General features: G+C 36.1%; 1 protein-coding gene across 5 annotated transcripts in view; it reads left to right on the top strand.

Moving 5' to 3' along the window:
- The window catches only part of MYRFL (myelin regulatory factor like), a 111831-nt gene that overhangs the window by 24783 nt on the left and 69096 nt on the right, over positions 1-17952 (top strand). For all 5 annotated transcript variants that reach the window (XM_074375408.1, XM_074375407.1, XM_074375405.1 and 2 more), the window contains exon 2: positions 9778-9868. In XM_074375408.1, coding sequence (XP_074231509.1) covers positions 9778-9868 — 91 coding nt within the window. The remainder of the gene's footprint in view (positions 1-9777; positions 9869-17952) is intronic.

The raw sequence follows: 17952 nt of genomic DNA, 5'->3' as shown, positions 1-17952 counted from the left end.
AAAAGTTTGTCTCTTAGTAATTGCACCTGACTTTAGGATCCAATTTTTTTTTTTAACCAAATTGTGCCTTTCCCTCTGGAATCATAAGTGAACACAATAATGGTACCTGTTTACACGGTGAAGTGGATATCATTACAGAAACACACCGGAGGCTTTCTCACCTGTTAAGCTAATAACGAATGCCTTGTGAATGGATGGTCCATGGAGAAACCCCTGCAGTTTTACCTGCTGCGGCTGTCTGTCTGTTGGAGAATGAATTTTGGATGGTTCTTCCCCTACCTCCCCCCACCGAAACCCCCTAGAGTTGTTGTAACAGACAAATTGTGTCATCCTGCCAGTTGTCTGAATACTGCGGGCAGCATGGCTATAGGACACAGTGTGAAAGAGTAGATGAAGGAGGAACAGGGCATCTGGGTTGGGAGAAGTGACGTGGGAAGGAGTCCACCGGGTGGAAACAAGAAGGGTCTTTATATAACAAAGCAGGTGGGTGGGAAGCGGGAAAGGATGTCCTTGTCCTTCACCCCCTATTTATACCTTTGGAGAAACCCCTGCTTCCCCAAAAGCATGTGTATGTCTATTAGTGGGTCTTGTGGAGGCAACTTAGATTTACCTGTGGTGTTCCCAGCGGCTTGAGCCTCATAATCATGTGCTTTTTTCTTGTGCCCAACACCAAGGGCAGCAGGACAGGTGAACATCCTGCAGCTGTCACTGTGCCTGGAAGAAGAGGCAGAGAACTAGGGTGCTCACTTTCCGAGAGCAATGGAGGGGCTGGTTTTCTGGCACTGTCTGGAGTCCTGGGCAGCTTCTGCTTTTGTGAGCAGGACAGCGACAGCCCTTCCTGGCCCGAGAGAGAAATGCAGAAAGCGGGGACACCAAGGTTTGAAACTCAGCCTGCCTGGAAGGGGTGGGATGCCCAAGGACACACTCTTCGCAGGGTGGGGTTTATAAACCAGTGTTGAAGACATTTAGAGCAAAATGATTATTTTTAAAAGCATTTTGATTTATTTTAAGAGCCATCTGAGAGTTGCCCTGTGTGTGTAAAGCCTCCTGAAAACAATTTTATCTGACGCTGCGGATTTACCTTGTTGAGTAATTTCCTCTGGGTCTGGAAAGCACAGCTGCGAATTCGGAGTCCTAGAGAAAGCCGGCTACCGCGGGGGGCTCAGCTCCCTTTGTTCGCTAAGGGGTCTGGACAAGCCACCGGGGCGGGATCTGGGGGCTGTGGACTGTCTCTTATTTCTACCTGGGGGTGGGGGTGGGGGAGGTGGATGATGTAAAGCAAGAGGCACATCGATTAGGTATTAGAATCTACCGACCACCTCTTACTTCTGCCTGGGGAGTTGTGTGTGTGTGTGGCAGGGAGGATGCTGTATGAAGCTCCAGATGGGACACCAGCAGGGGTTTCACTGGGAAACTAGACAGAGCTTTTCCTCCACCTGTTTCTCTTAGCAATTGGCTTGACCAAAGCACAGTGAAGCTGTAGAGGCAAGTGTCTTTTCTGCAGGTGTCTGGCATTGTTGGGGACGAGGGAGACACAGGATGGGGGTGGTAATGATGGGGATGGGATGGGAGCGCACTCAGGAACCAGGGCAGGCCTGGCTGGTTTCCCAGTGTGTCCCTTACTAGCTCGGTGACCCTGCGCAAGCTAGTTAACCTGTGTCTTCACATCTCTGTACCCCGGGGACAACACTAATGTGCATCCCTTAGGGCTGTTATGAGTGCTTCTCCATTTGCTCGGCCCAGAGTAAGAACTGCAAACTACCTCTGAATGTCCCCAGACCACCGCAATAGTGTTCGAATTGACCTCTATTCTTGTCTTCCTGTCTCCTTATAGTTTTTTCCCACAAAGCAACCAGAGTGACCTTTCAAAAGTGTAAAGCATGTTATTTCACTTTTCAAAGGCTTCTCATGGCTCTGACCAGCTCTCCTACGCTCTTCCGTGTGCCCCTGGGCTCTGGCCCCACGGGATTTGTTCCTCAACGATGTGAGCACAGACCAGCCCCAGGCTCTTGCCTGGCGTGCTCTGCCCTTGACCTCTACATGGCTGGCTCCTTCCCGAGAAAGGCCTCCATGTTGAAAGGAGCTGTTTCCCCGCAGTCGGTCGTGCCACTCTGTTCCACCTTCATCGCCACCGAAAAGATCCTGTTTATTTATTATTTCTCATATGTCATGCATCTCCTTCCCCACTGTTGCTACCTTTCCCTCCATGAGAATTCAAGCCTTCTGAGGGGCTCTTGTTCGTTTTTATTCATGATGGTGTCCTCAGAACCTTGTATGATGCTTAGCACATAGTAGGTGCTTAGTAAATATTGGCTGAATCAGTAGAAGAATGAACGAGTCTCATCCTGTTTATCTCCATCCTAGTCTTTCTTCAAAGTCTAGCTCAAGATGGAACTCCACTGTGGGGTCATTTCTGACCATCTCAACCTCTAGGAATCTCTTTCATTCATTTCCCTCTTAGGTCATGCCCCTGAATGGAGGTGGTGATCTCTCTTCTCTTCCGTTTCCCTTCTCTTTCTTCCTCCCTCTCTCCCACCTGTTTATGGCACCCTTCAGTGTTTCCCATTTGGAGGTACTCAAGATTTTTTAAATGTTATTTTAAGGCCTTTGGATGAGATAGTAAGCCCGAAGCTAAAGATAAAAATGGTCCTCCTATACCTCCTATAACTAGTGCAGTGATGTGGTGTGAAGGTACCTTGTCCCTGGGAAGAATCCAAGGCACTGGATCACATGAAGGATATGGATGTGGGGGACAGACAGTTGAAGTGTAGTCTTTAAATTATGCCTAGGAAACCTCCCCATAAAGTTCATTAAAGAGAGCATTAAGTTATCTACCATCTACTTCATATTTCATCAAGATGAAAGAAAAAAAAGTTTTTGTTGGCAAAAGCCAAAAAAATACCAGTTGTTTCAGAATCTGCAGATGCAAATATTATAATCCTCTAGAAAAGCAAAGCATCTGCCACATCAAAGTGCACCATGTTCAGTGGAGATGGGGATTTGCCTTGGATAACATCCCCACCACGCAGTGCCCTTCCAACCCTTCTCATGATGGGTTTGGGTGCCTTTGTTTATCCACAGCATCTCAGAGAACAGTTGAGCACAGAAAAACTGGATCCCCTCTGCACGGAGCACAAATAAACTGCTTGCCTTGGTTTAACCCTTGGAGTTGGCTTCCAGATTGTGACTACTGAAGCCGGTTGTGATCAGGACCAACAATGCTGGAGTCACTGGGGAAGGAGGTTCTCATGCCACTCAAACTGCCTTGGTGAGACAGACGTTTACTCCTAGGGCTGGGCTCTGAAGGAAGCTGGCTTCAGATTTCAAGCCCCCTTTGTTGCTGGGGTGCTAATAGATTCTCCCAGGAATTTCAGAGAAAATAAAGGAAGGTATACAGAATAGAGAGCATGCCTCCTTTAGGTCACCTCTTTGTTCAAGGATCCTCAGTCCAGTCCTTGCTAATGAAGACATTCATTTGTTCAATATGTCTTTTCTGTTTTTTGTTGTTCCATTTTTCAGTTTTATTAGATAGAGTTGTTAAAATTTGACTGCACATATATAATATATTGCATGTAAATACATATATACAATATATTGCACATTTTTTTAAAGTATATGTACTGTTCACTGTTTCCAAGAACAGCTTAGAGCTTTAGCCCTCTAAACTTACATAGTCACCAAAGGAACAAAGCAACCACAAAACAAGAATCAACAGAATGCAGCAATCCAATCATAAAGGACAGTCAAAGTGCTTACACATATTCAAGAAATCAGTCATCCAAGTCACAAACAATAAGTAGTTCATTTGTGTTCTTTTTTTAAGATTCCACATATAAGTGATATCATATGGCATTTTTCTTTATCTGTCTGGCCCACTTCACTTGGAATGACAGTCTCCAGGTCCATGCATGTTTCTGCAAATAGCATTATTTTATTCTTCTTTATGGCTGAGTAGTATTCCATTGTCAGTATGTCTGTTTTGAATATCAGCTGTGAGTCAGGGAAAGGGCTAGGTGATGAGGTTACAGCAATGAATAAGACAACTTTGATTTTTCCCTCATGAACTTTTTCTAAAGAAGAATATAGGTAACTAACATAACATTGTAAATCAACTATACTTCAATATAAACAAACAAACAAACAAATAATAAATGAAACAAACAAGAGCTGCCCAAGAAAAGAGATTTTGACTTGAGAATCATTAATCCAAAAATTTAGAGTTTGTACTTGCTTTCAACCTTGTTTTTTACATAGCCTAAAAAAATTCGATTTTATGAGGCCAAATTTAGAGACTTCTTCTGCGTGTTTTTTGGTATCCGTGTCATGGTTAGACGTCTCAGCCTTCCAAAATATACAAACATACGTCCCTGTTTTCTTCTAGTAATATTGTGGTAATTTAAAATCTTCAAATATCTAGGAATTCATTTTCATGTAGAAGTGAGAGTTTAGTTTATAACCTATCTTGTTTTCACTGATATGAAATTGATGCATTTACCATAAACTAAATCCCTGTAATTTATATTGGGTTCATTTCTGGACTCTATTCTGTTCAAAAGACTGGTCTGTCTGTTGCTTCATTGAGAAATTTATGTTACTTTTGTATATATGGTTGCTAAATACCCTTTATTTATTTTTATGTTTTTTATTTTCCTGGGCATTTTTACATTATTATTCTTTGAGATACACTTTAGAATCATTTTGCTGTTTAAAAATTTTCTATTCTGGATGTTTTAAATTTATAGATTAATTTAAGGGTGTTGACACTGTTACTGTATAATAGCTGGTAATAAAAATACTTATTTCTAACATTCACGGGTTTTGTTCTAATTTTTTTAACCATGGACCATGGCACTGTTATTTAATGTAAGTTTTCTATCACATATATGTATTTGAGAGCGATATATGTCTATATGTATGTGGATGAATATATGTAATTTTAAGCATGTATTTCTTGGAATCAGCATTGAAGGTTAAGTGCCTTTTTGGCATCAGTTGAGGTCAAATACTATTTTACTTTTGATAGATGAATTCTAGTACTGAATCATCCTTTTATTTCTTGATGAATTTTTCTCTTTTAACAGAAATGTTAATTTCTATTTGATAACATTTTATTTAGGATTTTGGCATAATATTCACAAATGACATTAGTCTATAGTTTTTCTTTATACATCTCATCTCTGTTGGCTTTTGGCACCAGTTTTATGCCGGCTTCATAAACAGAATCTGGATGCTTTCCCTCTTTCTCTATGTTCCAGAATTGTGAAAATGACAGAGGAATTATCATGTTGTTAAAGCTTTAGAAGCACAATCCATGATGCCATTGGGACCTTTATCTTTTATGCAAGAATAAGGTGATGGTTATGAGTGGAAAATTTCTCTATTCACTCCAGGGCTATTGGTCAGTTTAGACTTTCTCTTTACTTTTGAATCCGTTGTAGTATTTTGATTTCTTACTTGTTTTAGAAAATGATTTTATTCAGAAAGGTGCAAAGTTGTACAAAATCTTTTTCCAAAGTGTATATAATTAGGATTTTTTAAAAATGATAAATCACTCTAAATCCTACCCTCTAACTAGTGTCAATAATGTTGGAATATTATTTCTTCATCTCTGTGAATATCTACAGATGGAAGAATGGATAATTAGATAGATGATAGAAATAATTTTGTAATAAATAGATCTTATCTCAATGCACGATTTAATATAATATTCACTTGGTTGAATTTAATAGGTTAAGAAGAAGTTTAAGGGAAGCTGAGGGGATTGTAGAATTTAAATAATTGTTTCTTTACTCTTAGAGATACCAGTTCTAAAGGATTCTTCCAAGATTAAGAAAGGGGATTTAAAAGTCACTACAAAGTTGAGATAGTTATCTTTTTACTAAGTGATTCAGGTTTAGGGTAGTGAAGATGGACTCAGAGATTTGAATAATAAGGTGATTGATATCCCATCTCTTCCCATTTTCCTCTCTCCACCTTCCAATTGTTGTTGCTGACATTTCTTCTTTTTTTTGGGTTTATTACTTTTACATTTTGATCTGCGGCTGTAATGGCCTCAGATATTCCATTTAAATCCTGTATGTATCTGAATTCACTGTTCATCGCTGTTTCCCCCTTTAATTTCTATATTCCTGAGTTTTTCTTTTGAATCATTTTTTGTTTGGCTGAATTTCACTGTCAGGGAGTTCTTTCTTTCTTTTTTTTTTTTTTTTTTTTTTTTTAGTTTATTTTAAAAAATTTTTGGCAGGGGAGGTAATTAGGTTATTTATTTATTTTGATGGAAGTATTGGGGATTGAATCCAGAATCCCGTGCAGGCTAAGCATGTGCTCTGCCACTGAGCTAAACCCTCCCCCCATAAAATTTTTGTTTGTTTGTTTAGTTTCAAGGAGTTATTTTCAAGAGAGAGTCATGGGAGCTTTATACTTGGAACTTTTAAATTTTGGAATTGCCTGTCTGTTGTGTTTATATTTGAAAACAAATTGAGTAGGTATACAATTGTGCAACCCACTTTCTCTTGAAACGTTGAATTTATTAAATGGCTGTATAGTATTTCATTGAATCCATGTCAATTAATAGTCATATATTCTCAATCTTCTGTTATTATAGTAAGTGTATTATTGTAAGTGTATTAAGTAGAATTTCTGAATCAAAATGTATATACATACTAAGTTTTTTTGGAAACATATGCTAAATTTTTCAGAGAGATTATTTAATATATACTTCTATCAGCAGTCCATAAGAGAGTCATCTTATTTTCATAATCATTAACAGTGGATTTTATTAATTCCTTGAATATATGCCAATTTGGTAGGCAAAGAGATATTTTTCTCATATTTTAAATTCTGTTTCTTAGTAAAGTTTAACGTATTTGTGCATTTACTAGCCAATTTGAGCTCTTATTTCATGAACTTCCTTTTAAAGTCTTACTGTCTTCTTTTGGGATGTAGCTATTACCTTACTGATTTGAAAGAAAATTTTGGATGTTATGGATATTTACTTTTTCGTGTATATTAAAAATATTCCTCAGTTTGTCTTTTTAACTTTTTTCATGGGATTAAAATGCTTATGATCATCAATGGATGCTAAAACTATTTAGGTGAAATTTAATGAGGAAAAAATATTTGCATAATCTCGAAGTATCTTGCTGCAAGTCACAAAAAGAATAGTAGTAACTTTATAGTGAAGAAAGCTGGCACATGGTACCTTAACCCGGGGATGAACATTAACTTCAGTAATAATGAGATGTTACAATCCTCTTGATATAAGGCACTAAGAAGGACACAATATCATTTGTGTAATATTCTTGCCAAGCATACAAAACTTGACTTTAGTCTTGAGAAAATATTAGACACACTAAAATTGAGGGACATTCTATAAAACAATTAGCCTATACCCTTCAGAAAAATCTAAAGAGACATAACAACTCAATGCATTCTGTTACACTGGATTAAATTCTAAACCAGAAAAAAAAAAAAAGGCTATAAATGACATTATTGGGACAATTGGCAAAATTTGAATATGGAATGTAGATTGTATAATAAAACTATGTCAATGTTAAGTTTCCTGACATTGGGATAATTGAATTGTGGTTGTGAAGAAAATATTTTTGTACCTAGGAATATATACTGAAGTATTTAGGGATAAAGGCAACTTGTTCTCAAATGGTTCAGAATGGTTTGTATAAGTGGGTGTGTATACATGTGTTTGAGTGTGTGTGTGTGTCTGTGGAGGAGCGAGAGAAAATAATAAGGCAAATATAGCACCATGTTAATAATTAATGAATATGAGTGAAGGGTGTGTGTGAGTTCCTTTGTATTCTTCTAGCATCTCTTTAGGTTAGAAATTATTTCAAAATAAAATGTTAAAAATTCTTTCCCTTCCAAAAAATGTGTAAAGTGAAATTTTATCACATTTTTTTCTCTTCATAATTTTTGGTTTTCATGCCATGCTTGGAAAAAACCCTCTTTTCAAGATCACAAGAGTAGTCACCGATGTTTTCTTTCTATGATTTCATTTATTTATGTTGAAATCTCTGCTCTCTCTGCGATTTTAGTGTGGAAGCAGGGAAATGACCCAGATTTTCTTCTCCCAAATGTATAACTAATTTTCCCCACAACATTCATTAGTGAATAATTAATCTTTCCTCACTAGTGTCAAAAGATAGGCTTAGTGTGTGTGTGTGTGTGTGTGTGTGTGTGTGTGTGTATACACATACATTTATATTTATATTTATAGCAATACATAATATATATAATTCTTGATATATCCTGGATTCATTTGTGTTCCTTTGATGTGTTCATTTGTGTGTTTCTCAGTACTTATTTACCCCCTCCTCCAAAATTTTCCTGGTCATTTTTATGTATTTATCCTTCCAGAAGAATTTCAAAACACTTTACTTGAGGATTATTTGATTTCAGGTAACACGCAAACCAATTCAAAAGGGTTTATTGGGTATAAACAAGACTTGGTCATGTAATTGGAGTAAAAGAACGACCAGCCTCAGTAAGGGTAAAAAAGCAAGAAGGACCTGGGTGAACACCTGGCAGAAATATTTAGACTTCCACTCTCATCCTCTGCCTTAGCCATGACGTGACTTAATCTCAACCACCAGCTTTAAAGTCTAATATTTCAAAACTCTTGGGAGAAATAATTGCATTGGTTACTGGCCAACCAATGGATTTGTTCTCCCTGATTCAAGTGCCTGCAAAGGTTGCTGGAGACTAATTTTACACGGGGAAATTACTCAGAAAATGATGATGTGGGGTTTGGCAGACATCCTAAATAACATCTATTGAATCTTTCAGTTTAAGAACAATGAAGGTCTTTCCATTTCTGAAAAATCTCTTTTCTTGACCTTTCCTAGAGTTTTTCAGCTTTTTACAAAAATATATTGTCCCTAAACATATGTTTAGCTACCTTATACTTCTTGTTATTTTTGAATGGAATCTTCTTTTTTTCCATTATATTTATCTGAATAGTTGACTGGTTATTTTTGTATATAGGAAAATAATTAGTTTTTAAATTTAATTTTAACCATCTACTTTATTGAATTTTTCCTGATCATTTCTAATTGTTGTCATTTGGTTCTCTTAAGTTTGTTAGGCATAGAATCGTGTTATCTGCTAAGAAAGATGATTTTGTCTTCTTTATAATATATTTTTCTATTTTATATTCTGTTAAAATCCTAACATCTTTATTATGATCATAAAGAAATCAAAAAGCTTATTTTCATTTTGTAAACCGAGAAAAAGTACAGAACTATTGTTACATTTTGGGAAGTCTAACAAAAATGTGAAGCAAGATATTAGACTTCTTATTGAATTTAACTGGAAATAATCTGTCCAACCAACAAACCAATCAATTCATCCATCCATCCAGCCAGCCAGCCAGCAAGCCAGTCAATAAATGTTAATTTCTGCCTTTTTTGTACCATGGATCCTTATGAATACAATAAGAAAGACACAGTACCTGCCCTTGAAGACTTTAGATAGAGAAACAAACACAACATCAAGAATTATAATAATGTATAAGGCAAAGCCCAGGGTGCCAACAGAGGCACCTAAACCCGCCTCGGACAGTCAGGGAAGGCTGCTAGAGGTGGGTGACACCTAAAAAGATTTCTGGAGGAAATATTTGAATGGAAGGAAGGCCACACTTCAATAAATGCATTATGCCATTTAGTTGCTTTGAAATTCTTGTGTGCAAGCATGTCGATATTTTTAGCCATTAGCCATTCTGAAATCTTTGTGAGTCTCAAGATTTTCAATTTGCCTTTGCAGCTCAAGGGGCCAGTGGCACTCTGGGAAACCCTACCCTGGATACAAGTCTGCTGGAGGAATTCTTGGGCAATGATTTCGACTTGGGGTCCTTGTAAGTAATGAGAGCACTGCTCTCCATTTGGTGTTTTAAAAATTATGAAATAATTAAATGCACTGAGAAATGCTTTCTCTTTTTCTATTTTCCAGCAGAGCTTGAGTAGAGTTGGTATTATTTCTTCTATAAATCTTTGGCAGATTTCACCAGTGAAGTCAGCTAGACCTGGAATTTTTTGTTTGTTTTTCAGTTTTTGTTTTGTTTTGTTTTTATTGCAAGAAGGTCCTCACCTTCCAAATCAATATCCTTAATAGACATGGGGCTATTCAGGTTATCAGTGAGTAGTTATCAGCTTAGACAGTTTATGTCTTTCAATGTATTTGTCCTTCCCATCTAAGCTGTTCAATTTACTAGCATAAAGTTGTTCATCACATATCCTTATTATCTTTTTAATGTTTGTAGAATCTATGGTGAGAATCCTTTTGTTCTTGATATCAGTAATTCATGTCTTTTTTTTTCCTTTGATCAGTCTGGCAAGAGGTTTGTCAGTTTTCTTAACCTTGTAAAGAACCAGCTTTGGGTTAAATTATATTCATCATTGTTTTTTCCATGTCATTAATTTCTGATCTTATTTTCTGATATTAATATAGCCATGATAGCTTTCTTTTTTAAAAATATGCATACAATAAAATTCCTTTTTTTAATTGTGTGTGGTTTTGTGAGTTTTGACAAATTCTTAGAGTCATATAACTAATACCACCATTACCACACACAGCAATTCCCTCATCTGAAACACTTCCCCTACATTTCCACTTTGTGGTCAAACCCACCACACATTTCTAACCTCTGGTGACCAGTGATCTTTTCTCTGTCCTGTAGTTTTGCTTTTTCTGAAATGGCACATAAATGAAGCCAGATGATCTATAGCATCATGAGACTGGCTTCTCTCATTAAGCATAATATTTTTGTTCATTCCTTTTTATTGCTGAGAAAAACCCTTTTGGATCATTGTAACACAGTTTGTTTATCCAGACAATCAAGGAAATTTTGATTATTTCCAGTTTGGGGTAATTATGAATAGCTTCCATAAATCTTCATACAGAGGCTTTTTTTTGTGGGTGATCAGGAGTTTTAATTTCTCTAGGGTAATGTCTTGGATAAAGTCTGCTGGGTCACATTGTTAAGTGGAAGCCTAACTTTATAAAAATTGCTTCTAGAGTGGCCATGACATTTTGCATTACCACTACAGTGTATGAGACAGCCGATTGCTTCTCTTCATCACCAGTTCTCGAAATGGTCAGTTTTAAAATATTTTATTATAGTCATTGTAATAGATTTATAGTGGTATCTCATTTTGCTTTAATCTGCATCTTCCTATCAATGAATGATGTTGAGCATCGTTTCATATGCTTGTTTGCCATTCATATATTTTCCTTGGTCAAGTGTTTGTTCAAACTTCTTTCCCATTAAAAAAAAATTAAGTGTTCTCTTATCTTTGAGTTTAGAAAATTCTTTTAAATATTCTGGATATAAGATCTTTGTTGGATATGGGATTCATGAATACTTTCTCCCAGTCTATAACTTATGTTTCATACTCTTAACAATGTCTTTCCCAGAGCAAAACTTTAAATTTTGATGATGTCTAATAGATCAAAACATTCTTAAGTAGTTTGTGCTTTATATCTAAGAAATATAGATATTGCCTAATTTAAGTTCCCAAAGACTTTCTCCTGTTTTCTTCTAAAAGTTTCAGTTTTATATTTAGGTCTATGATCCATTTTGAGTTAATTTTAAGCTTTGAGATATGGGTTGAGATTAATTTCTTTGTGTGTAGATGTCCAGTTACTTCAGAATCCTTTCTTGAATAACCTTTCTCCATCGAATCGTCTTTACACTGTTGTAAGAAGTCAGTTGACCGTATTTGTGTGGATCTACCTAGACACTTTATTCTATTCCATTAATCTATGTATCTACTATTTCGCCAGTACCATATTATCTTATCTTGATTACTGTACCTTTATCACAAGTCTTAAAACCATATAGTGTAAGTTCTCCAAATTTGTCTTCTTTTTCAAAATTGTTTTAGTTATTCTAGTTCCTTTGACTTACCACAAAAATATTAAAACCAGCTTGTTTATATCTGTATAATCCTGTTGGGATGTAGATTAAGATTGTTATTTAGTTTAGAGATCCATTTGGGGAAAACTGACATCTTAACAAAATTGGATCTTCCAATTCATGAACATAGTGTGTCTCTCCATTTATTTAGACCTTCTTCGCTTTCTTTCATCAGTGTTTTATAGGTTTATCATAAAAATCTTGTATATATTTTGTTTAGATCTATACCTAAATATTTCATGGTTTCCTTTGAGTTATTGTAAATAATAGTGGGGTTTTTTTTCAAATTTTAGATTCTAATTATTCATTGCCAATATATAGAACTATTATTGATTTTTAAATTTTGGGCTTTGGCTCAGCAATCTTAATGAAACCATTTATTAAGAGCTTTTTTGTATATTTCTTAGAATTTTATATCTTGACAATCATGTCTTCTGCAAATTGGGATAGTCATATGCCTTTCTTTCAAAACTACATGCCTTTGAATACTTTTTCTTGCCTTATTAACCTCGGTAGGACTTTGGCTTTAATGTTGAGTAAGGAAGTAGAGAGATCAGACATCCTTGCCTTGTTTCTGATCTTAGAGGGTAATTGTTTAGTTTTTTTATTATTAAGTATATTGTAGCCATAAGCTTTTTACAATGCCTTTGGTTAGCTCAAGGAGATTCTCTTCTACTCCTAGTTTGCTGACAATTGTTATCATGAGTGTATTTTGAATTTTGTCAAATGTTATTTCTATATTTATTAATACAATCAGATGTTTGTTTCCCCTGCCGTTAATATGGTAGATTACTTTGCTCAATTTTTGAATATTGAACCAACCTTGTATTCCTGGATAAACCTCAGTTAGTTTTGAAGTATTATCTTTTTATGTATTGCTGGATTCAATTTGCTAAAATTACATTGAGGATTTTGCATCTATGTCCCCAGTTTTCTTTTCTTATGTAATGTATTTCTGGCTTTGGTATCAGGATAATTATAGACTTCTAAAATTAGTTGGGAACTGTTTCCTCCTCTTAAATTCTCTGGGTGAGATTATGTGGAATTGGATTTATTTTTTTTCTTAAGTGTTTGATAGAATTAACCAGTGAAAGCTTCTGTGCCTATAGCTTTCTTTGTTGGAAGACCTTAAATATGAAGTAAATTCATCAAATAAATTCAGAACTATTTATGTTATCTCCTTTTGCTTGAATGAGTTTTGGTGGCTTATTTTTTCCCCAAGGAATTGATTCATTTCATTGTCAACCTTATGGGCACAGAGCTGTTCATAGTATTTACTACCCTTTTTTCAGGCTCTGAGGAGTCTGTATTGATGTTTTCTCATCTGTTTCATGTATTGGTAATTTCTTTTCTCTCTCTTTTTGATCAGTCTGTTTAGACATTTGTCAGTTTTGTTGATCTTTTCAAATAAGTGACTTGGTTTCACTGATTTTCTCTATTGTGTTTGTTTTCAGTTTCACTGATTTCTACTCATTGTTTCCTTCTTCTTACTTTGCGTTTAGTTCACTCTTCTGTTTTTAGTTTCTTGAGGTGGAAGCTCAGTTCTTGATTTGAGACCATTCTTTGTTTTCTAATTTAATCATTCAATACCATACATTTCCCTCTCTGTATGGCTTTAGCTGCCTTCCTCAGTTTTTGATATATTATATTTCAATTTTTCTTCAGCTCAAAATATCTCCTAATTTTTCTTGAGACATGAACTTTAACTTATGGGTTGTTGGAATTGGGTTGTTTAATTTCCAAATATTTGGAAATTTTCCATATATTTTTCTGTTACTGATTCCTAGTTTAATTCCATTATGGACAGAGAACATTATATAATTCTAATTCTTTTAAATTTGTTAAGGTTTGCTTTATGACCCAAGATATGGTCTATCTTGGTGAATGTTCCATGTGCACTTGAAATGAATGTGCATTCTGCTGTTGTTGGGTCAAATGTTCTATAAATACTAATTAGGTCAATTTAGTTGACATTGTTGTTCAGGTTTTCTATAGCCTTACTGGTTTTTGTCTACTTCTTTTATCTGTTACTGTGGGGACTGTAAAGTCCTCAAGAATGATTGCGGATTTAGGGTTCTCAGTTAAGTTCTTTTTGTCTCAGCACTGTCTTCTGTCTTCTGACCTCCATGGTTTCTAATGGGAAATAGGCAGTTATTTAAATCATTGTTCCCTTGTATGTAATATGTCATTTTTCTCCGCTTGTAAGATATTATTTCATCTTTGGCTCTCAGCAATTTTATTATAATGTGGCTGGGTATGGGCATGGTTTTCTTTGAGATTATACTTTGTGGGATTTGCTCAATTTTTTGAATCTGTAAATTTATGTTTTTCACTACATTTAGGAAGTTTTTAACTGTTATTTCTTCACATTTATGTTTCTGTACTAATGTCTTTCTTTCCTCTGTCTAGGACTCCAATGAAACAAATGTTAGACCTCTGACATTGTACACAGGTCCCTGATTTTTTAAATCTTTTTTTCTCTCAGTTGTTTATATTGGATAATTTCTGTTGATTTGTCTTTAAGTTCACTGACCCTTCCCTGTCATCTCCATTCTGTTATTAAGCCCATTTTGACACTCCTGTAAATGCCCTTCCACCTTTCCCCTATGACAGAGAGTGAAACCAGACCTAAATCCCAATTGTAACAGGGAAATCTATTTGCAGATATTTCTGGTACCTGGCTTTTGTTGCTCTTTGCCAACAAAAACATCCTTGCCAAAGTGACTGTGGGAAGCAGGGAGGATCAACATTTTTCAAACTAGTCAAATATGCACACATGCACGCACACGCGCGCGCACACACACACACACACACACACACACACTGGTGGATTCCCACATATCTAAGCCCACACTCTGAGCTGGCTGTTCTGCTCCAGGCACTGCATTGGTTTAACCCAGACACCAACTCCCCTTGTGCCTGCACTCACATTCCTCTCAGTCCATCCACGCAGCTGCCATGATTCCTGTAAGAAGGATGGACAATGAATATATCCTTACCATCTCTGGCCTGGAAACAACCTGCCAGAAGCTGTCTGATTTCTTTCCCCTACATGGCTTTTCCTAAATAGGAGGTAGAGCTGGTTCCATTGGGGTTCTGTTTAATTATCTGGATCACTTTTATAACTAGAAGAATGAACTTTAGCTGTTTGTAGGGAAAAGTGAACAAGTTTTATTCAAAGAGCTGTCTTTCTACCTGGGAGGTCGGAAATCTGTCATATGATTTTAGTCTCCAGGATGATAATTTTCCTTCCTACAAGACTAGAAATGTCTCTTCACAGATGATTGCTATTGAGATTCCCACATGGTTTGCCCAGTCAGATTCACTTTCTACATTTGGGGGTGGATGGGTGGGGTTTGTAAGTGAAGTAGAGGGAGTTAACATTGCTGAGCATTTACCAAGTGTTAGGTATTGTTCTTTGCACTTTACATATTCATGTATTTAATTACATATTTGATTTCACACTTTTCATTCGCTTAACAACTGTGCCAAATTGGCACAGTATTATCCATATTTTACAGATGAGGAAGCTGAGGTATGAGGAGGTTAAGTAACTCTTCATAGGTCAATAAGTGGCAAAGCTGGGATTACAATGTGCCTGGCTCTAGAACACCTGCCTTTTCTTCTATATGCAGCTTTTAGAGTTATTTATATTTTAGAAGACATTTTAGAGGAATGTGACTCTCAAGGAAATTTGTTAAATGTGTCTAAAATTATCTGCCAAAAGGTGTGACTCAGAATGGATCCTGAACCATAGTTTGCAAAGATTGTCAGAGTTCACGCCCGTTAAAGGGAAGTCTTATGATCAGATAACCTGCCATTGCTTGATAAAAACTGCTCAGGTGCATGCAGTTAAGTGGAACTGCAATAAAGATCTAAGAGAGAGAGAGAGATCTGAGAAGTGGAAACAGGTCCCATCCATGACCATGGAGTTGTTGGACTGGTTCAATGGTCATTACATCTATATACAACCTATTCAAATACTTCAAGTGTTGGGTGTTTCTAAATACAAGGCTCTTTTTTTGCAGGTTAGTTGCATTGCTGACGTAGCCCTGCGATGCAGTTTTTCTTGCCTGGGCTCACAGCTAATAAGTAGCAGAGCTGGGATTCTAATATGAATTTACTACAAACCCTGAGTTACTTCTCCTCTACTATATTGCCCATGGATTGTGCCTTTAAAAAAAAATGTCAATGACAACACTTTAAGCAATTTAAGAAACCAGGAAGAGAAGAGGTAAAATTGTCATTATATGCAGATGACATAATATGATATATAGAAAACCCTAACAACTCCACATGAAAACTACTAGACTGATAAACGGATTCAGCAAAGTAGCAGGATACAACATTAACATACAGAAGTCTGTTGCATTTCTTTACATTAACAATGAAATAACAGAAAGGGGAAGTAAAAAGACAAGCCCTTTTTAGACTGCATCAAAAAATGAAATAGTTAGGAATAAACCTGACCAAAGAGGTAAAAGACTTATATGCTGAGAACTATGAAACATTGATAAAGGAAATTGAATATGATTCAAAGAAATGGGAAGAAATGGAAAGAAATGGGAATCATGATCTTCGATTGGAAGAATTATTATTGTTAAAATGGTCATACCACCCAAAGAAATCTACATGTTTAATGCGATCCCTATTAAATTATCCATGACATTTTTCACAGAACGAGAACAAATAATCCTAAAATTTATATGGAATCACAAAAGACCCAGAATTGCCAAAGCAATATTGAAGAAAAAGAACAAAGCTGGAGGCATAACCCTCCAAGACCTCAGACAATTCTACAAAGCTACAGTAATCAAAAGAGTATGGTCTTGGCAAAAAAAAGAAACATTAATGGAACAGAATAGAGTGCCCAGGAATAAACCCACACACCTATGGCCAATTAATTGTCAACAAAAAAGGCAAGAATATACAATGGAGAAACGATAGTCTCTTCAACATGTGGTGCTGGGAAAGCTGGACAGTGGCATGAAAATCAATGAAGTTATAACACACCCTCATACAATACACAAAAATAAACTCAAAGTGGTTTAGAGACTTAAATATAAAACATGACATCAAACTCCTAGAAGAGAACATAGGCAAACTATTCTCTGACATAATTCAATGTTTTTCTTAGGTCAGTCTCCCAAGGCAAAAGAAATAAAAGCAAAAATAAACAAATGGGACCTAATCAAACTTATAAGCTTTTGCACCACAAAGGAAATGATAAGTAAAATGAAAAGACAACCTACAGACTGGGAGAAAATATTTGCAAAGGATGCAACTGACAAGCTCTTAATTTCCAAAATATACAAACAACTCATACAACTCAACAACAAAAAAACAAACAACCCAATCAAAAAATGGGCAGAAGACCTAAATAGACATTTCTCCAAAGAAGACATCTGGATGGCCAATAGGCACATGAAAAGATGGTCAACATCGTTAATTATTACAGCGACGCAAATTGAAACTACAATGAGGTACCACCTCACACTGGTCAGAATGGTCATCAATAAAAAGTCTACAAATAACAAATGCTGAAGAGGGTGTGGAGAAAAGGGAACCCTTTTACACTGTTGGTGGGTAGGTAAATTGGTGTAGCCACTATGGAGAACAGTATGGAAGTTCCTTAAAAAACTAAAAACTAAAAATAGATTCAGCGACCCCACTCCTGGGCATATATCCACAGAAAACTCTACTTGAAAAGATACATGCACCCACAATGCTTATAGCAGCACTATTTACAATAGCCAATACATAGAAGCAGCCTGAATGTCCATCAACAGAGGAATGGATAAAGAAGATGTGGTGTACACACACACACACACACACACACACACACACACACACACACACACACACACACACAATGGAATACTACTCAGCCATAAAAAAGAATAAAGTAATGCCATTTGCAGCAACATGGATGGACCTAGAGATCATCATACTAAGTGAAGTCAGTCAAAAAGAGAAAGACAAATACCATATATCACTTACATGTGGAATCTGAAATACAACAC

This window comes from Camelus bactrianus, chromosome 12, assembly GCF_048773025.1.
Source record: "Camelus bactrianus isolate YW-2024 breed Bactrian camel chromosome 12, ASM4877302v1, whole genome shotgun sequence".
Classification (NCBI taxonomy): domain Eukaryota; kingdom Metazoa; phylum Chordata; class Mammalia; order Artiodactyla; family Camelidae; genus Camelus; species Camelus bactrianus.
Note: the sequence above shows the minus strand (reverse complement) of the source record. Positions and strands in the feature narration are given on the sequence as shown.